This window comes from Chelonia mydas, chromosome 21 (assembly GCF_015237465.2).
Source record: "Chelonia mydas isolate rCheMyd1 chromosome 21, rCheMyd1.pri.v2, whole genome shotgun sequence".
NCBI lineage: Eukaryota > Metazoa > Chordata > Testudines > Cheloniidae > Chelonia > Chelonia mydas.
This window is the reverse complement of record NC_051261.2, coordinates 3373545-3389093: the sequence shown is the minus strand read 5'-3', so window position 1 is coordinate 3389093 and position 15549 is coordinate 3373545. Positions and strand designations below refer to the sequence as shown.

The window sequence follows — 15549 nt, the reverse complement described above, 5'->3', positions numbered from 1 at the left end:
GTTGCATGGTTCTGTGTTTCATGATGTCTATATTTCTAAATAAGTCTATATTTCTAAAACTTCTGATGGAGTTGAAGTTGCAGATGTTTTACAGGACAGTGTTGGGGTGAATTGTAGAGTTTTGTGACCTTCATCATTTTATGTTTAGATGACAGGAAGCTGAAATTAAACTCTGACTAATACAGTTAGTAATCTTTTCAAGGATTTACCCTGAGGGGCGTGAAAAAGATTTTAACCACTGGCAACAAAAGTAACTGTTTTCTTTGAAGTGGATTGCTTCAGTCATTTATATGGTCCTTGAAGCTGAGCTGGGATGCTAGAGGTAGCTTCTCATTTACATGTTGTTACCTTATCTTCTTACACTCATCCAGTTAAGAGTAGTGCTGAGGATCAGTAAACAGACCTGGAGTTGTTGCACATATTTAGGCCAGATCATAAGTAAGCCATAGGCATTGTATTTAAATAGCCATTCATGAAAAAGCTGTTTGAACAATCCAGTAGGTTGCTCTGAAGGATAAACTTACCCTGGTGCTAAATGTGTTTTGAAACTGAGGGTAGTCTCTTAACTTTTGTATTTACCAGTAAATCTTCATTGTTCCTTAACCTTGGCTACTTTGCTTTTTAAATTATTTTGATCCCCTCTCTGGTTTAACTTGGTAAACTTTTTATTTAAATAAAACTAAGCTTCATTACGTGGAGATTATGCTTGCTGGTAGCATGATTCTTTTATTAGCATTTAGGTCAATGCACTGAGCTGTTCAACCGGCTACACTGCTTGCCGTGGCATTTGTAGCATAGGTTGGTCAAATTAATCAAACAATGGACACGGTTACTTTAATTCTGCTTCATGATCATTAAAACTTACTTATTGATTTTAATTAGTTGGATGTTAGTTCATGGATTCAAATTTCCAACAAGATTTTTTTCCTTGTACTCATGAGAAAAAGAATATAGATGACCTTGTGTTTAGTGCTAGCAGAATGAGTCTCTTAAAATTTCAGCATTTTAACTGTTAAATGTTTTATGTGCAAGAAAAGTATAAATTGCTGTCTTGTTCGAATTTCAAAATGATCAAAACCAAACTTAATCAAATTCAGTTTATTGCAATAAGTCTAGAAATCTCATTGGTATGGAGCAGTTAGTTAACTCTTGCCATTTAAAACAACCATGTGTCTCGTATCTCCCCATATCTAGACAAATGTATACCTCATTTACGTGTTCCGTTTTTCTGCTGTACCGCTTTTTAACATCCTTTGGTTAGTTTTGAATGTGTTCAGATATTTACATTTCTACATCAGTGTCCATGTCTGGGAAAATGGATATTTTCTTCTGGTCTCATACAAAATGAGAGAGATTCCAATTAAGCATATGTAATTGTGAATATCTATATTTTGTGTAGCGTAGAACGGTTTGATCTGAAACAGAGATTTTGTTTTGCCTGCAGCTTCTGTTTCATGACTTCAGGTTTTGCTGTAATAAGCAAAACGTAGTTCCCAAAAATAAAATGTTGTCTGATCTCTTTTGAAACCATATTGTTTTGAGGTTTAAATGAGTCTTAAATGTAGTTGACTAAGACTCTGCTTAAGAACATTTCTGTGCAAAATTAAGTCTAAATAATAAAAGTAATTTGAAATTTTATAGTGCTTATATACATTATTGAAGGAAACGTATAGCAACTTATTTTCCATCCAGAAAGTACAGGTTTTGTGGCTCAGTTTTGTGTGCAGAAAGGGAATGGCATGCACACCCACTATCAGCAGTTCTGTAATTTTGTCTCTTACAGTGCTATGGGGAAACAGTGGTGTGTGCATTGTGCATGTAAGTAAAATGCAGAAGTGGAATGTAGTGCAGATCTTGATGTTACCTGTGTGCTTAAAAATGCTCAAGGAGCTGGAGATTTCTTACCTTAACTCCATTTCAGTATTTCAGGAACTGGGATTTATATGAAATGCAGGATTTTAAAGAATGGTATGCAACCCAGGACTTTCTGTACTATATTGTAGTTGCTTAAAGAGTTCATTTACAGGAGATGTAAAACAGATTAGACATTGTAGAGTTGTGAGAGCTCTTTTCTTTAACATTCTTTTACGCTTTAAATATGAAGTCCTACCAACTCTTTTTTGGCTTTCCTCCCTGTCATTTTAAATGTGTTCTTCCCTGGTGGTGTGCAGGGATATCCATCAATAGAACACAAGGCTGAGGGGAAACAGGAAAAATCTTCTGAAATTCACAGGTTGTTACCACCTCAAAGGTGTCTTACTGCTAAAGCCTGCTGGAAAAAATGTTCCCATTTTTTGAAAAAAGAAAAGGAGTACTTGTGGCACCTTAGAGACTAACCAATTTATTTGAGCATAAGCTTTCGCGAGCTACAGCTCACTTCATAATTCTGAGTGTTTTTGATGGTTATCAGATTGTCGCATGGTATTGGATTGTGACAATCTGATAGCCATTAAAAACACTCAGAATTAGTTCAGTCAAAACTGTAGAAACAATCAAACAGTCAAAACAATCATCTGATTGTTTGCCATGGAAGCTTTGGGGAATGTATTCTTAGAAAGGGAAATGTTTGATTTATTGAATGTTGACAACCTGTGTGGCTCTGTCCAGTATATAGGATAAATACAGTCCCTGCCCTGAAGAACTTACAGTAGAAAAGAATTTTATTGGCCCTCTCCCAGTGTGCAAGAAAACCCTTCATTTCCATCTATTGTTTGCTTTCATGTTTGTTGAAAAACTGTCCCAGCTCTTTGGATGTGTGTAAAGACTACTCCATTCTGTTCTGTCTAATGTAAATAAATCAGTAACAAGTGTGTGTTGTAGCCAAGGTCACTTTCTGAAGGCACTCCTGTTCCTGTAACACTCCCCAGGAAATGTAGCAGGGACCCTGGGCTCCCTTAGGCACGTCTTGCCTCCTGAGGGAATGGGCAGGTGGCTCCTCAAACAGCCAGCAGTTGGTAGCTCCTTCATCAGACTGTTTAACAGATGGTTTGCCCTCATTTTGTGCCATACCTACAGCTGTTTCTACTCATTGAACCTCCTGAGCAGAGCTTAACTACAGTGGGCCTAGGATATAGTGGTGCGGGTTACTCATATGACAAAGGCAGTAAGCAGTTTTTGATGTTAAAACAAGATGAGTGTAATTAAATGAAGAAATGGCATTTCATCCAGTCCTACTAATCAAGATTCTTATGAGTCTGTTACAAACAATTAGTTGCAATTTTTGCTAAATTACTTCTATAATATGAACATAAAATTGTCCAGTATGTTTGTTATTGCAGGAGGCTTTCCCTTTTGTGTGCATAGAACTGTTAATGCAGCATGGTCCTGCACTCCTAATGGGAAAAGAGACCGCACATGTGGAAGGCCATGGAAATCTTTTCCTAGGTGCATGCATCTAGTCCCTTTCGTTCCAAATCAAGGCAGTGTTTTTCAAAGGTGGCCCCATTTATTTTCTATGACTTGACAACAGACTGCCGGGTCACTAGGGCTGACAACATTCAGCATATATCTCTGGAAATATGCTGTATACCCTGTTGTCTAACATAAGTTAAGATGGCATGCAGTTTAACCTCTTGTCGCTTGAAAGCATCTCAACAATACATTATGTTTTTGACTAGCGTGATGTTAGTGGATGACCTCAAAATAAGCCTTGTATAATGTAACCTCTTAAACTGCAGTATTTCCATTTGTTAGATGGTGTGATTAATTGTCAGTGAAACTTGGTCATGGTGGCTGCATGCCACAGTTTTCCTTCAGCCCCTTTCCCGCAGTCCCTGAACTGTAGTCTAGTCTGTGAGTTCAATGTAGCTCTAACTCTGTGGACTATATACTCCAGCTTATATCATTTTTCTTGTGCTTATGAAATGTAGCCCTGTCAAACAGAGACAATGATTTTTGAAGAAATAACCTTTGTCCCTGATGGCTTTTCTGGGCCTGTCCAGGTTATATGCAGTGTGTGTTTGTTGGAACAGTGTTTGCTCATATGCTTCTCCTTGGTCTCTCCACACAGGTTCCAATGATTCTGGTTGGCAATAAATGTGACCTGGAAGATGAACGCGTAGTTGGCAAAGAACAGGGTCAGAACTTAGCAAGACAATGGTGTAACTGTGCCTTTCTAGAATCGTCTGCAAAGTCTAAAATCAATGTTAATGAGGTAAGTACTAGCTGTTCCATTGCTAGGCAATAGTGAATCACTTTTGTCCTTTGTATATTCTAACTTCACCACCCCCATAGAAATATCACTAATACAGCCTTCAGACCATTGTACACGTCTTGATCATCTAGGTTTAGGATGCTTCTGGAGTCTTGATCTTGGGTACAATAGCTGTATTCCGTTCACTGTAATGAAATGCCCTTCTTCAGTCTCTCCAAAGTACCAAAAAGTGAGATTCATCTCAGTGTAAATGGCTCCTGCACAGCACTTCAGCCAGAAGTGGAGGGTATAAATGGAGGGATTTCACCCAAAATGAGCTTTATCCAAGTGGGTATGTAACTTCTTAAGATGCCGTCTTCGGAATACTGGCGTTTGCGTATTTCCCAGCATATTTCTAGTCGTGTTGTTTGCTCTGCTCAAAATTAATTTGCTTTACATATGTTGATTAGCTGTATTGTAGTATCTTGGTGCCCTACCAAACAGACATATCGTCCTCCTCTCTTAAGCTGCTATTTTACTGTGACCAAGTCCCAGCACAAGAGTGTTGTCAGGGCAGTTTGTGACAGGTCCAACTGGAAAACACCTGTGCAAATAGGTGTACCTTGTATAGCATTCTGTGGTGGCAAGGCTCTGGCATTCAGGCTCCACCTGCTCTCCAGCAATACTGAGCTCTTTAGCCTCTACTGAGCATTTCCTGGCTGACAGGGCCCAGGTTTGCAGCCATGGAGGGTGAAGCGCCCTCAAGGTGGGCCCAAATGGGGGGTTAAAGATGAGGAAAAGCAGTAGAACCTGGGATTGGCAGCTCATGTGAAGTTCACAGCACCAAAGGTGACAAGTCAGAAGGAGAAGGGCACATCATGCTGCACTAAGTGGCAGTCGGAGTCAGCCCCAGATGCAGGGGACTGTTAACTCAACCCTGAGTGAACATTAAAATTGTAGTAAAACGTGGACCCCAGTGCAGTGTAAATGATACCATGAACCCAGGGCATCAGTTGCAGAGTACTTCACAGTGGGCTTCACAGAACAGTCAGAACCCCCCCCCCCCTTTTTTTTTTAAATACATAAGATTTCCACACTCGACATACTGATGACTGAGAACTCTGTGGCCAGAGGCATCTTAACATATTAACATACACCAGGAACTGTGCAGGAGGGAGAGAGTTTCACTTGTATGCAATGAATATGTTTAACTCGTGAGAGACAGCATCAAATGCAGTCACAAGACCGTTACATAAAATCATTCCTAATGAGTGAACCAAGATATTGCCATTCCCTCTCTGTGTATTCACTCCACTAGCATGTCATAGAGAAGACGATTACCATGGACACTAATGTCTGCACTCTGTTTAATGGGGCTTTATAGGGTTTTTTTAACAAATTTGTAGGCTTAATCTTTATATAGTCCAGGCAAGCATCTGAACCCCCAGTTACCCAAGATTGCTTCTTTACACATGCATTTATTCAGGGACCATTGTCATGGGAACTAAGATTTCTTTGACTCACAAGTGGCAGCTTAATCAGTTTTGTGAAATTTGTCTTTGTACCAGATATTCCAGTTTCCAGGACACCTATCCCCATAGTGTTTGAGCCTGACGGGACACACTGCCACAACACTCTCGTTTTGTGAATTGGAGACAATATCACAAATGTATTTTTCATAATCTGGTTGTGACACACACAAAAGCTGGGAAAAGCAAAGAGAAGGAACACTCCATTTCTAAAGTGAACTATTATGCTATGTGTTTGTTTAGGCTGGAGTTATTAAGGGCAACACTTTGGCTATTCAACCTTTTGATTTTTCTGGCTAATATTGGATTTGATGCTCTTTAAATGTATTAAAATATGGAGGCGAGGGGGATTAAATTCCTTTTGCCATTATCTGAAAATGGACTGTTAAACCTTGCATGTACACAGAAAACTTCTGAGCATCTTCTTTGAAAAGATGATGCTGAACATACTCATTAGCAGATCTTCAAAGTTCACCTTTCTGGTGGCTTATATCACTCTTACATTTAGCTGACTCTTTGAGGGAATGTCATTCCTTTGTTGTGATCTTCTATGCAAACATTTAGCAATAATCTTTCACGTCCACTAAAAACACCTAACAGTGTGAGCCTAGATTTTTCCACTGTGACTTCTGATTGTTGGGTACCTCCATTTTTGCCTGCCTAGCTAGATTTATTAGGTGGCTTCTTTTTCAGAGTGGGGTTGCTCAGCACTTTCAGAAATTCAGGCTTTTTTAAAGATCTTTAAATTGGGCACCAAAAATCTTGGTCCCTGGCTTATAAATACTTTACTGGAAGCTACTTGTCACTAGCAGGGGAAAGGCTGGTTAAATACTGTTAACATATTTTATTTTTAAAGCTTGACCATGATGCTGGCTATCGTTTAATTTAAAACCAGTTGACTATGTTTCAGTGCTGTAAAGGAGATAATATCAGGAAAATATTCCATTTCCAGATGCTGCGGTTCATTTCTACAGATATTTTTTTCTTGTCTTTAAAGCTCCTTGGAATCAGCAGGCATTTGTGAGTCATCAGCCATATCGGAAAAGGAAAAAATAAACAATGAGTTGGGTGGGGGTTTCCGAGGGGATAAAGAATCCTCTTTGATACTGTGAGATAGCTCCAAACATTCCTGCAGAGCTAGTTTTGCCATGAATAAGCTGCTAACTATCATTGTAGGCAGAGCAAACTGTAGCAAAGGAAAAGGAGTACTTGTGGCACCTTAGAGACTAACCAATTTATTTGAGCATGAGCTTTCGTGAGCTACAGCTCACTTCATACTGTTTCCACAGTATGCATCCGATGAAGTGAGCTGTAGCTCACGAAAGCTCATGCTCAAATAAATTGGTTAGTCTCTAAGGTGCCACAAGTACTCCTTTTCTTTTTGTGAATACAGACTAACACGGCTGTTACTCTGAAACCTGTAGCAAAGGAGTTAACAGGAAATGCACTCATACAGCAGTAAGGAGACACTGAGACTGGTGCCTTCTGGAGAAGTTTTCAGTGCACGGCAGCTATCTGTTGCTCTTTCGTGCTAATTTGATTAGCCAAGTCTGGGGTTCCCCACAATTTTGGGACAGAGAAGAGGGATGAGGTAAGTCACCAGATAGCCCCAACGTGTACTGCAAAAGCAGAACTTGAAAAATGCAGATCTCCCACAGAGCAGATTGAAGGAAGGTTTTTAGGAGACGAGGCAGCAACTTGAGGGCCAGATGCTCCAATATGATGAAGCTACTTTATGCTGTGGCATTAGTGTAATGTTGCCCTGAAGCCATATTAATCAGCCCCGGGAGGGTAGCTCCTATCTAAAGATGATCCCCAGTGGTGTTGGGCCTCTTTCCACTTCCAGCTCAGCTTCCAAGAGGGAACGGTGCAAGAGTCAGGATACCCCTGCCTTAAGTTGATCTTCAGCTTCTTTTGGCCGTTTGCTGCCTGATATCAGTTACTGCAGCCCTGTGCTGCTCTGACATGGAGCAGGGGGACCTGCCTGCACTAGGAGCAGAGGAGGCAAAGGTGAGCTTTAAGTCACTCTTGCACCCCCTGTGCTCACCCAAGTTGACACTGAATGTTCTGCTCCTTAACTTTTGTAATGAAACACAAGCTTTAATTCCAGAACTTAAGTTTTCAGCCACCAAGGAAACGTACCAACCTGCCAACCAGCCTAGTTAGCCTCCTCTGCAATTCAAGTGTTGTGTGACTCGTGGTTTGCTAAATGCTCCTTTCTCTTTCAGATCTTTTATGACCTGGTCAGACAGATAAATAGAAAAACACCAGTGGAAAAGAAGAAGCCTAAAAAAAAGTCATGCCTGCTGCTTTAAGACCCACCTCATGCAGCAGCTCTGAGCCAGGTGAGAGGCAAGGAAGACCCAGAGCCCTCTGGTTGCCCTCTTCTCCCCTGCTGAAATCTAGTGGCCTTCCTGTGGCTTCTGGGGTGGCTGCCGCTGTTGCGCAGCCTGAGGGGATATATGGACAATCACAAATTGAGGTGGGAGAGGCAGGAGTTTGAATGGCAAAGAAATGAAAAGTTGCCCACCAAAAAAATACCGCGGTTGGACACGTGCCATAAATAATCTTCCTGCGTATCTCGGCAGGATGCTCTGTGCTACAATCATTGGTATAAAGTGCTCCTGAAAGGAGACCATCCTTCCTTACGCTTCGTGTTTTGGACAGAAACATGCCTGTGCTCCTTCACAGAGACTGGCGTGACACAGCTTCCATGCACTATACCCTTAAGGCTACTGTGCTGGCTGTACATATGCTACTTTGTAAATCTCCCCCTCCAGTCCAGAAACTACTTCGTTCTGTAGGAGAGCCATCTGCAGAAAACAAGAAAAATCTTACGTTGTTGTTGATGCAATGCAGAGCGCCCTCTGTCTCAGGACCCCAGACAAGCAGATGCTCTTGTGTACCGTGCGAGCTATGGTAGCCCAGCCCAGCTAGATTAAAAGAGTTAGAGACAGCATTAAGTGGACATAGTCAGCTGCTGCTCTGGGCTTTCAGTTCCTTAAAGTTGCCTTAAACTTTACCAACAACGTATCTTGCTCTTCCCCCCTAATCTATCAATAGATGCATGTTTTGCAACTCTGCTAACGTTGTACAGGTAGAGTTTATCTGGAGAAGCAGTATATCGGTTGGTCCTGCAGCAGCCATGTATCTTTGGGGAAAAACTAACTCCCATAAGATTTCTAAGATGACTTGTTTAATTTCTGAAGATTGCATGAATCAGTGGTCCTCTGCCCAGCCATTGTGTCCTGGGTCTCTCTAATCTCTATAACTATCATGTACTTAGTTCATGAAATGTAAACATGTCTCATCTTTAAATAGCTTTCAGATTGGTCAGAGTTGGAGCAGTCACCTGAATACCTTGCTGGTTCCTAGTGGTTTGGGGCTTTATGCAGTTTACCTTTATCCTTTCCTAGTGATTTGCAGGCTAGACCCTAATGCTTTACAAGTAAAGAGGGGAAAGAAATATGGTTTAAAAAAATCAATAGCATGGTACAAATAGTACCAGACACCTCTCCCCTTTCCTGTACCTCAGGCTATGGATTTGAATTTAGCCAGTGTATCATCAGCCAAGCAGACTCCATTCTTAACACACCTACCTCGTGACGTTTAGAAGAGGTGCCATCTGCTGGTCTGTCAGTACTAGAAGTCATTTGCTGCTGGTCCTTAATGGCAGCAGCTTTGCAGCTAGTATCCTTTTCATTGGAACAAATGGAACACTGTGATAGGTTACGTGGTGTAGCAGGTGTGTTTCACTTGCAACTTTTGGAGTAAAGTGAGTATACACGCAGGCTACATGCTGCTGATAAATTACTGGTAAAAATGTGGATATGCAGTTTTGTTGACGAATTGCTAGTAGTTTTGTGTTAATGGAAATGTTTAAGTCTGAGACAGATATTCAAAATATCAGATTCTCTACTGTGCTTGCCATTGTTTGTGAGCCTCGTCTTAATTAATTTGTTTAATCGATTTGTTACAACCCACGCTTTCAAGAGCGGCTTTAATGAGGTCACTAACTCATTATCCATTTAAAGAAAACCATAAGGGATCTTTCCATTCAGCCATTTTGTTAATGAAATAACACCACAGCAATGCCATTTTTTGCATTCCTGATTTCCAGCATTAGTGAATGGATACAAGCCGGATGAGTTGGAATACTGTAGCCTCAGATGAAATGCAGACCATGTTGCTGTGACAGTAGTACCCAGGTGTTCCAATCAGGAGAGGGGCTTCATGGCACTGCACTGTGGACACATACAAAATAAAAATCTCGGTCCCAAAGAGTTTACAGTCTCTAAAGAATCCAATTTTTTCTCTTCCTCTACTTCTAAATGCATATGGAGAAGTTACAGTGGAAACAAATCACAATGATGAAGTGAAATAACCCCTTTTTGTCAGAATGCTGTCCATTGTGGTATATGTTTGCTCTCAGCTTTTCCTTCTGTGGCCAATTGTTAGCAATGATCTTTGGGCCTTTGTTTAAGATCTTTCATCTCTATGACGATTTAAGAAAGACCCTAACTTTTTTTCCTTTTACAAATCGTAGATTGCAGGAATGAAGAACTGTTGCCCAGTTGGAAAGTGCCAGCATTCCAGATGTCAAAAAATGACAAAGTAACAACATATCTGAAGAGGCTTCTCCTGTTTTTATATATTATGTGAAGAATTTAGATCTTATAATGGTTTGCACAAGGTCCCTGGAAAAAGAAATTGCTCTGTGTATATCTTTTGGAAATTAAGACAATAGTATTTCTCCTTTGCAATAGCAGTTAACAGATGTGAAAATAAATATAATTGACTCTAGTTGATAATTATACAAAAGAGCATGGATGCATTTCAAATGTTAGATATTGCTACTATAATTAACATTATTTCATATTGACCTTTTTATCATCATCCTTCCCCGTCAAGCGCTAAAAATGTTCAACCATTATACTTTATATCTATTACTATATAGATATATACTATATGAATTTTCCCTTTGAACTCACTGCAGCAAATAACTTTTTGAATCATTGACTTCATTTTATATTTAAAAGTTATGGAATATCATTATTTTCATTCTGCCATTATATTCTAATTAAAAATGTTTGTGCATAATGCTTTGGAAAAATGGGTCTTTTATAGGAAAAAACTGGGATAACTGATTTCTATGGCTTTCAAAGCAAAAATATATAATATACTAAACCAACTCTAATATTGCTTTTGTGTTTTACTGTCACAGATTAAATTACAGCTTTTATGAATGATTAAATTTTAGTACATTTTAATTTTGTTTGTGTGTTTTTGTTAGTTTTCAGGTTTTGGTTTTCATAAAGAAATGTTTTGTGAATTCCTTCCTGCTACTGCAGTAGTTAAAGTCTTCTGTTATAATAAACCCCAAGCACACAGCGGTTATGCTAATGACTTGTCTCCACACTGGCCCTTGTTGATGTATTAAATCAGACTACACAGTAAAGACCATCAGGTTGCTTTTAAATACTTTGTAAATTCGCTTGAATATTTAAAGATTGTATTCTGCTGAAAATATCCCTCTGTATAATTATTTTTGTATGTAAAAAAATTAGTTTAGTACTGTATCAAGGTCTATGATCTTTCAGTCTGACATGATCGTGTATTTCACTGAGGGAATCTTTGTTTTAATATTGTTAAGCTGCAGGGGCAGGAGCCCAAGAATGAAGTTATGTGCAACATCTCAAGTGAATCTGTGGACTGGAGAACTGATTTTGAGTAAATGTAATTGCACAGAAGCTACCACCAGCTATTACTTTTTTAGGCAAAACTCACAGCGAATATTAGTATCGAAGAGATTGGTGAACTTGGTCTGATGAGTACAGCGAGCTGAATGTGTTTAACTTAAAACCTCCCGGTTTCACAAAATTCAGGATATGGGGAGTGGAGAGACCTATATGTATTTGTCAAACTCACTCTTGTTTGTGTACTAGCAAAAAAAATAACAGCCTTCTGCTATTGATATTTGGCCTGATTTCCCCACTTCAGATCTACACTGCCGAAATTCCATCGACTTTGGTGACTTACTCCTGCTTTGCCCCAGAGTAGGTCAGAAGAGAATAAGGTCTTTATCTCCGCTGTTGTGACCATGGAGTAAATTCAAGCAATCCTGTAGCCCTTTTTGTCCAAAAGAACAAAATCCAAAACTGCATTGTAGCTAAAAGATTGTTCAGGAATCGATATGCAATTTTACTGGAAACCAGGAACTTCCTTAAACGTGTTTTCAAAAAGGTGTGGTAGTGGTGCAGCTGCTGAATTATGCGGAGATCCTAGTTCTAAATGCAGCTCCGAGAAGACTGAATGAAAGAATTTGAATGAGAATGATACGGCACATGTATCTACGCTCATCAGTTACTAGGAAAAAGTTTAGTTGCTTAGCTGCGTCCCTTCACTGACTTGAATATGCACTTCTGTCTCTAGAAGGACCAGAAACGTGGTCCCTGGAGGTTAGTCAATATCTTTACTAAATGTAAAATTATTTTTAATAATGATTTTAGTAATAAAGTAACTGCTGATGATGGTTACGGATGTCTGTTGTATAAAAATAGAAATCTAATCTTAACTGTCTAATTAACTGAGCCACTAGGTGGTGCTGTAGTAATACAGCTATCCTGGTCCCAAACATTTCATTAAAAAGGGAAATATCTTTTTTTCCTAAACAAACTAGCGCACTCTTTACAACAACCTAGCCAAAGCACCCTGCTTCATGTGAAACAGTTGGGTGTGGTCCGCATGAGGATGGGAGCCTGCCAAGACAAATCCAGGTGCTGCAGGAGGTGGTGGTATGAACTTGGTGGTGTTTTTCCCCTCTCACTTAGTAAACTTAGAACATCATCTTTTAGTCCACAGTTTCAAAACATTAACTAATTGGCTGAGCAAGGCAAGGTGTAACACAACATGATGGCATTCTGTCACATGACTCTGTGACATGGGTGGAACATCCCATCCAACCCACTCATTGGTGCAAAGCCTGATGGGCAGGAGAAGCGCACGCGCACACACACAGCTGCTCACAGACGAATGTCTCTACTGGCCCCTGCTGCTGTCCTCACATATCAGAGGCATCAGCTTAATTTACTGCTTGGGAATGTTGTATGTAGCCTGGACTCTTAACAAAAATACGGGGACAGTTTGGAGGGGGTGGGGGTAAAGCAGTAGGGGAACCAGGGATGTGCAGAGAGACTGGGGATGAGTTTGTGGGACAGAGCTCCAGGCATGGGGGAAAATAGGTGACAGAGGAATGCAGGGGAGTCTCTGTGGGTGCTAAACGTGTGAACTGCTACACATAGGATCATTAGGTCCTATGATCGTGTCCCCTGAATAGATATGTGGACAGAGTTGGCAATGGGCTTTGTTGCAAGGATAGGTTCCTGAGTTAGTGTTTTTGTTGTGTGGTGTGTGGTTGCTGGTGAGTATTTGCTTCAGGTCGGGGGGCTGTCTGTAAGCAAGGTCTGGCCTGTCTCCCAAGATCTGTGAGAGTGAGGGATCGTCTTTCAGGATAGGTTGTAGATCCTTGATGATGCGTTGGAGAGGTTTTAGTTGGGGGCTGAAGGTAACGGCTAGTGAAGTTCTGTTACTTTTTTTGTTGGGCCTGTCCTGTAGTAGGTGACTTCTGGGTACTCTTCTGGCTCTATCAATCTGTTTCTTCACTTCAGCAGGTAGGTATAGTAGTTTTAAGAACGCTTGATAGAGATCTTGTAGGTGTTTGTCTCTGCCTGAGGGATTGGAGCAAATGCGGTTGTATCGTAGAGCTTGGCTGTAGACAATGGATCGTGTGGTGTGGTCTGGATGGAAGCTGGAGGCATGTAGGTAGGAATAGCGGTCAGTAGGGTTCCGGTATAGGGTGGTGTTTATGTGACCATCGTTTATTAGCACTGTAGTGTCCAGGAAGTGGATCTCTTGTGTGGACTGGTCCAGGCTGAGGTTGATGATGGGGTGGAAATTGTTGAAATCATGGTGGAATTCCTCAAGGGCTTCTTTTCCATGGGTCCAGATGATGAAGATGTCATCAACGTAGCGCAAGTAGAGTAGGGGCATTGGGGACGAGAGCTGAGGAAGCGTTGTTCTAAGTCCGCCATAAAAATGTTGGCATATTGTGGGGCCATGCGGGTACCCATAGCAGTACCGCTGTTTTGAAGGTATATATTGTCCCCAAATGTGAAATAGTTATGGGTGAGGACAAAGTCACAAAGTTCAGCCACCAGGTTTGCCGTGACATTATCGGGGATACTGTTCCTGAGGGCTTGTAGTCCATCTTTATGTGGAGTGTTGGTGTAGAGAGCTTCTGTGTCCATAGTGGCCAGGATGTTGTTTTCTGGAAGATCACCGATGGATTGTAGTTTCCTCAGGAAGTCAGTCGTGTCTCGAAGATAGCTAGGAGTGCATATTTCTCTGCATATTTCTCATTTTACCACTGGGTGACACTGTTTGAAAACAGCTTTGCATGATGCATAGTATAAGAAATCTGGTTTTTAAAAATGGGGGGTTTAATTTACTTCTCTAATTTTTTTAATAAACTGTTTAAAATGTGAAATTAGTTCCTGTTTGAGATGAGCTAGAACTTGACATCTGAACACGTGCTGAAGCCGAACACCCTGCAATTTTGGTCCAGATTTCGTGCTCTCAGATCTATTTCCTATAAAGCAGAATCCTTTTGAAAATTCCTTGTTTATGGATGGCACACACTCCAGAATGATGCCTTGATGCACTTGCTTACTATCCTACACAAAGATCTAGTGTTCTCATTGGATAACTTTTTAAAAAATATATATAACTAATGGATTTTAAATAAAATAGCCCAAATTCTGCCTTGAGATACTTCTGCTCTTCACTTCAGTGGGAGCTGCATATTCTTCTTTGCAGACAGGATGTATCCTGAAGCCCATAATTTAATGTTTTGTCAGTTTCAGTAAGAGTTTATTTCAGCATTTATCTAGAACGTTCTTGAGTAAAGATCTTCCCTAAGCACTGATTTTAAAGTATTCCTGTTCCAAACATCCAATAACACAAAATAGCATTTAGCTACTAGGGAGGGAGCACATTTAAAATTTCAGTTGAGTCTCAGAGGCCCTAAAGTCATCCTGGGTGTAATACCATTGACTGCAGTACAGTTACACTTTTCATGAACTAGTTCATGTTTTCTCCCACCATCTGTACAAACACTGTTCTCCAACTGAAATTAATCAGCTCACATTTATCTTTTATTTGGCTGGAGACAATGTCATCTAAGGATTATTACATTAGTTTGATCAGCTAATATATATTACTATAACTCCTGTCTTACTAAAAACTGAGCTGTACGTTGTTGCAGATGTTGTTTTTAACCCAAATGTGCCAACAGGCTTGTGGCTGTAAGAAGAAATTATTGCATGATTATGCCTTGCGGAAAACCAAATTCTACCTGTGCCTAACCCGCCAACTTTGAGTTGCATGGGCATTCTGGATAAGGATCTGCAAATATACCCCCGACACTTCCCTTGCTGCTTTTGATTTCTTATCTCCAGCACCACCCTAAAACTCCATGTTTAAGCTGGAGAAACATTTCTAAAGGGAGGACCAAATTCTAGTTTACAGCCCGCTGTACCCCAGGGAAGTCAATGGACAGGTGTTTAGCTAAGGCTAGAAGAGCATTTGCGGTGTGTGTGACAACTGTTGTACAGTGGCAGTTTCAGCACCAATTGAGGTCGTTAATTAGATTGGTCATATAAATAATCTTGCAAAACATAAGGCCTCGTCTACGCTAGAAAGGGTTGGCTGATGTCGATCTCTCCGAAAACCCTCCTAGTGTAGAGACAGCTTGTAGAAGCAGTAAGAGTGCTTTTACCAGCATAGCTATTACCAGGTCTCTGAACTCAGTCGGCTGTACTGCCAAAAGAG

General features: G+C 40.5%; 1 protein-coding gene across 6 annotated transcripts in view; it reads left to right on the top strand.

Moving 5' to 3' along the window:
- RAP1A (RAP1A, member of RAS oncogene family) overlaps positions 1–10931 on the top strand; it is a 67934-nt gene extending 57003 nt beyond the window's left edge. For all 6 annotated transcript variants that reach the window (XM_037884802.2, XM_037884805.2, XM_037884803.2 and 3 more), the window contains 3 exons: positions 4010–4153; positions 7890–8006; positions 10208–10931. In XM_037884802.2, the coding sequence (XP_037740730.1) occupies positions 4010–4153; positions 7890–7976 (231 nt within the window). In that variant the 3' untranslated portion in view covers positions 7977–8006; positions 10208–10931. The remainder of the gene's footprint in view (positions 1–4009; positions 4154–7889; positions 8007–10207) is intronic.
- Positions 10932–15549: the final 4618 nt, after the last annotated feature.